A 5588-nucleotide genomic window follows, 5' to 3' on the forward strand; every position below is an offset into this window, starting at 1 on the left:
ACTAAGGTATGTATTATATACAGGGTCATTGCTCTGACCCAGAACACTAAGGTATGTATTATATACAGGGTCATTGCTCTGACCCAGAACACTAAGGTATGTATTATATACAGGGTCATTTCTCTGACCCAGAACACTATGGTATGTATTATATACAGGGTCATTGCTCTGACCCAGAACACTAAGGTATGTATTGTCTAGGCAGGGCCATTGCTCTGACCCAGAACACTAAGGTATGTATTATATACAGGGTCATTGCTCTGACCCAGAACACTAAGGTATGTATTATATACAGGGTCATTGCTCTGACCCAGAACACTAAGGTATGTATTGTCTAGGCAGGGTCATTGCTCTGACCCAGAACACTAAGGTATGTATTGTCTAGGCAGGGTCATTGCTCTGACCCAGAATACTAAGGTATGTATTGTCTAGGCAGGGTCATTGCTCTGACCCAGAACACTAAGGTATGTATTGTCTAGGCAGGGTCATTGCTCTGACCCAGAACACTAAGGTATGTATTGTCTAGGCAGGGTCATTGCTCTGACCCAGAACACTAAGGTATGTATTGTCTAGGCAGGGTCATTGCTCTGACCCAGAACACTAAGGTATGTATTGTCTAGGCAGGGCCATTGCTCTGACCCAGAACACTAAGGTATGTATTATATACAGGGTCATTGCTCTGACCCAGAACACTAAGGTATGTATTGTCTAGGCAGGGTCATTGCTCTGACCCAGAACACTAAGGTATGTATTATATACAGGGTCATTGCTCTGACCCAGAACACTAAGGTATGTATTATATACAGGGTCATTGCTCTGACCCAGAACACTAAGGTATGTATTATATACAGGGTCATTTCTCTGACCCAGAACACTAAGGTATGTATTATATACAGGGTCATTGCTCTGACCCAGAACACTAAGGTATGTATTATATACAGGGTCATTGCTCTGACCCAGAACACTAAGGTATGTATTATATACAGGGTCATTGCTCTGACCCAGAACACTAAGGTATGTATTGTCTAGGCAGGGCCATTGCTCTGACCCAGAACACTAAGGTATGTATTATATACAGGGCCATTGCTCTGACCCAGAACACTAAGGTATGTATTGTCTAGGCAGGGCCATTGCTCTGACCCAGAACACTAAGGTATGTATTATATACAGGGTCATTGCTCTGACCCAGAACACTAAGGTATGTATTATATACAGGGTCATTGCTCTGACCCAGAACACTAAGGTATGTATTATATACAGGGTCATTGCTCTGACCCAGAACACTAAGGTATGTATTATATACAGGGTCATTGCTCTGACCCAGAACACTAAGGTATGTATTATATACAGGGTCATTGCTCTGACCCAGAACACTAAGGTATGTATTATATACAGGGTCATTGCTCTGACCCAGAACACTAAGGTATGTATTATATACAGGGGTCATTGCATTGCTCTGACCCAGAACACTAAGGTATGTATTATATACAGGGTCATTGCTCTGACCCAGAACACTAAGGTATGTATTATATACAGGGTCATTGCTCTGACCCAGAACACTAAGGTATGTATTATATACAGGGTCATTGCTCTGACCCAGAACACTAAGGTATGTATTATATACAGGGTCATTGCTCTGACCCAGAACACTAAGGTATGTATTATATACAGGGTCATTGCTCTGACCCAGAACACTAAGGTATGTATTATATACAGGGTCATTGCTCTGACCCAGAACACTAAGGTATGTATTATATACAGGGTCATTGCTCTGACCCAGAACACTAAGGTATGTATTATATACAGGGTCATTGCTCTGACCCAGAACACTAAGGTATGTATTATATACAGGGTCATTGCTCTGACCCAGAACACTAAGGTATGTATTATATACAGGGTCATTGCTCTGACCCAGAACACTAAGGTATGTATTATATACAGGGTCATTGCTCTGACCCAGAACACTAAGGTATGTATTATATACAGGGTCATTGCTCTGACCCAGAACACTAAGGTATGCTCTGACCCAGAACACTAAGGTATTATATACAGGGTCATTGCTCTGACCCAGAACACTAAGGTATGTATTATATACAGGGTCATTGCTCTGACCCAGAACACTAAGGTATGTATTATATACAGGGTCATTGCTCTGACCCAGAACACTAAGGTATGTATTATATACAGGGTCATTGCTCTGACCCAGAACACTAAGGTATGTATTATATACAGGGTCATTGCTCTGACCCAGAACACTAAGGTATGTATTATATACAGGGTCATTGCTCTGACCCAGAACACTAAGGTATGTATTATATACAGGGTCATTGCTCTGACCCAGAACACTAAGGTATGTATTATATACAGGGTCATTGCTCTGACCCAGAACACTAAGGTATGTATTATATACAGGGTCATTGCTCTGACCCAGAACACTAAGGTATGTATTATATACAGGGTCATTGCTCTGACCCAGAACACTAAGGTATGTATTATATACAGGGTCATTGCTCTGACCCAGAACACTAAGGTATGTATTATATACAGGGTCATTGCTCTGACCCAGAACACTAAGGTATGTATTATATACAGGGTCATTGCTCTGACCCAGAACACTAAGGTATGTATTATATACAGGGTCATTGCTCTGACCCAGAACACTAAGGTATGTATTATATACAGGGTCATTGCTCTGACCCAGAACACTAAGGTATGTATTATATACAGGGTCATTGCTCTGACCCAGAACACTAAGGTATGTATTATATACAGGGTCATTGCTCTGACCCAGAACACTAAGGTATGTATTATATACAGGGTCATTGCTCTGACCCAGAACACTAAGGTATGTATTATATACAGGGTCATTGCTCTGACCCAGAACACTAAGGTATGTATTATATACAGGGTCATTGCTCTGACCCAGAACACTAAGGTATGTATTATATACAGGGTCATTGCTCTGACCCAGAACACTAAGGTATGTATTATATACAGGGTCATTGCTCTGACCCAGAACACTAAGGTATGTATTATATACAGGGTCATTGCTCTGACCCAGAACACTAAGGTATGTATTATATACAGGGTCATTGCTCTGACCCAGAACACTAAGGTATGTATTATATACAGGGTCATTGCTCTGACCCAGAACACTAAGGTATGTATTATATACAGGGTCATTGCTCTGACCCAGAACACTAAGGTATGTATTATATACAGGGTCATTGCTCTGACCCAGAACACTAAGGTATGTATTATATACAGGGTCATTGCTCTGACCCAGAACACTAAGGTATGTATTATATACAGGGTCATTGCTCTGACCCAGAACACTAAGGTATGTATTATATACAGGGTCATTGCTCTGACCCAGAACACTAAGGTATGTATTATATACAGGGTCATTGCTCTGACCCAGAACACTAAGGTATGTATTATATACAGGGTCATTGCTCTGACCCAGAACACTAAGGTATGTATTATATACAGGGTCATTGCTCTGACCCAGAACACTAAGGTATGTATTATATACAGGGTCATTGCTCTGACCCAGAACACTAAGGTATGTATTATATACAGGGTCATTGCTCTGACCCAGAACACTAAGGTATGTATTATATACAGGGTCATTGCTCTGACCCAGAACACTAAGGTATGTATTATATACAGGGTCATTGCTCTGACCCAGAACACTAAGGTATGTATTATATACAGGGTCATTGCTCTGACCCAGAACACTAAGGTATGTATTATATACAGGGCCATTGCTCTGACCCAGAACACTAAGGTATGTATTATATACAGGGTCATTGCTCTGACCCAGAACACTAAGGTATGTATTATATACAGGGTCATTGCTCTGACCCAGAACACTAAGGTATGTATTATATACAGGGTTCTCACTTGATTGCAGAGGCTTTGCTGATGTCCATCTGTTTACTCTCGTACTCCAATAGCAGCTCCTCCAGGGCAGCAGCATTCTCTACAACACATACAGTGCTTCAGCAAATACTACAGAGAACAGCTGCATGAGTGATTACACACACACACACACACACACACACACACACACACACACACACACACACACACACACACACACACACACACACACACACACACACACACACACACACACACACACACACACACACACACACACACACACACACGCACACACACACACACACACGGGGATTCCTTGGGGAAATCAAATCAAGTGTGATGACAGCACTCACCACAGTAACTCAATCGATCAATAGTGTTAGATCAATAGTGTTAGATCAATAGTCTTAGATCAATAGTGTCAGATCAATAGTGTTAGATCAATAGTGTCAGATCAATAGTGTTAGATCAATAGTGTCAGATCAATAGTGTTAGATCAATAGTGTCAGATCAATAGTGTCAGATCAATAGTGTTAGATCAATAGTGTTAGATCAATAGTGTTAGATCAATAGTGTTAGATCAATAGTGTCAGATCAATAGTGTTAGATCAATAGTGTTAGATCAATAGTGTTAGATCAATAGTGTTAGATCAATAGTGTTAGATCAATAGTGTTAGATCAATAGTGTCAGATCAATAGTGTTAGATCAATAGTGTTAGATCAATAGTGTTAGATCAATAGTGTTAGATCAATAGTGTTAGATCAATAGTGTCAGATCAATAGTGTCAGATCAATAGTGTTAGATCAATAGTGTTAGATCAATAGTGTTAGATCAATAGTGTTAGATCAATAGTGTCAGATCAATAGTGTTAGATCAATAGTGTTAGATCAATAGTGTTAGATCAATAGTGTTAGATAAATAGTGTCAGATCAATAGTGTCAGATCAATAGTGTTAGATCAATAGTGTTAGATCAATAGTGTCAGATCAATAGTGTCAGATCAATAGTGTTAGATCAATAGTGTCAGATCAATAGTGTCAGATCAATAGTGTTAGAGTCCCACAGCAGGGAAATGAATAGGCTGCTATTTGATATTGAGGCAGTTAGTGGTTGCACTTAGCAGAGCCGTCTTTCTGTGTTTGCAGATCTGAAGAGACGGTATAGGAGGAAGTAACGTGGCTTAACCTGGGCCTTGTAATGGGCATAGAAGAGCTTACAGCGTTGTTGTTTTTGCCTCGGTTCTCCCAAACACACAACTGGTAAAGGGCTAGGGGCTGCACTAGGATCAGGCCTATGAAATCAGAAGAGGCATTGACATCATCATAAAGGGACTGGTACCTTTCTTCTCTGTGATGAGGCGTACCAGAACACTGATGGTGTCTTCATTAGAATCATCTACGATGTAGGGACAACTGTTACCTACAGAGAGAGAGGGGGAGAAAGAGAGGGGGGGGTAAATATAGGGAGAGAAACATTCAACATTACTGTTAGTAGTTGACTACCCAGAGATAATGACAGGTCATGTGAAAGTAGGCTACCAGAGATCTAAATAGGGATGACACTGGGATTCATCTTAGAAATAATAAACAATTCCACAGGGAATTGAAACAAAATTACTTTTTCAAATCAGTAAAGAAAAAGCTCTGGAAATGAGAGACTCTCCTGTGTGATGTGATGTGTGTTTGAGTGACTGAATAGAG

At 40.5% G+C, this 5588-nt stretch overlaps 1 protein-coding gene across 1 annotated transcript in view; it reads right to left on the reverse strand.

Annotated features, from left to right (window-relative positions):
• Positions 1-3906: 3906 nt before the first annotated feature.
• LOC127926892 (tumor necrosis factor receptor superfamily member 19L-like) overlaps positions 3907-5588 on the reverse strand; it is a gene marked incomplete at its 3' end in the record, with an annotated part of 29505 nt that continues 27823 nt past the window's right edge. Inside the window, exons 7-8 of the mRNA XM_052512536.1 lie at positions 5227-5307; positions 3907-3985 (exon numbers count right to left, since the gene is read on the reverse strand). Coding sequence (XP_052368496.1) covers positions 3907-3985; positions 5227-5307 — 160 coding nt within the window. The remainder of the gene's footprint in view (positions 3986-5226; positions 5308-5588) is intronic.

The sequence above is a fragment of the Oncorhynchus keta genome, unplaced genomic scaffold, assembly GCF_023373465.1.
Source record: "Oncorhynchus keta strain PuntledgeMale-10-30-2019 unplaced genomic scaffold, Oket_V2 Un_contig_8583_pilon_pilon, whole genome shotgun sequence".
Taxonomy (NCBI): domain Eukaryota; kingdom Metazoa; phylum Chordata; class Actinopteri; order Salmoniformes; family Salmonidae; genus Oncorhynchus; species Oncorhynchus keta.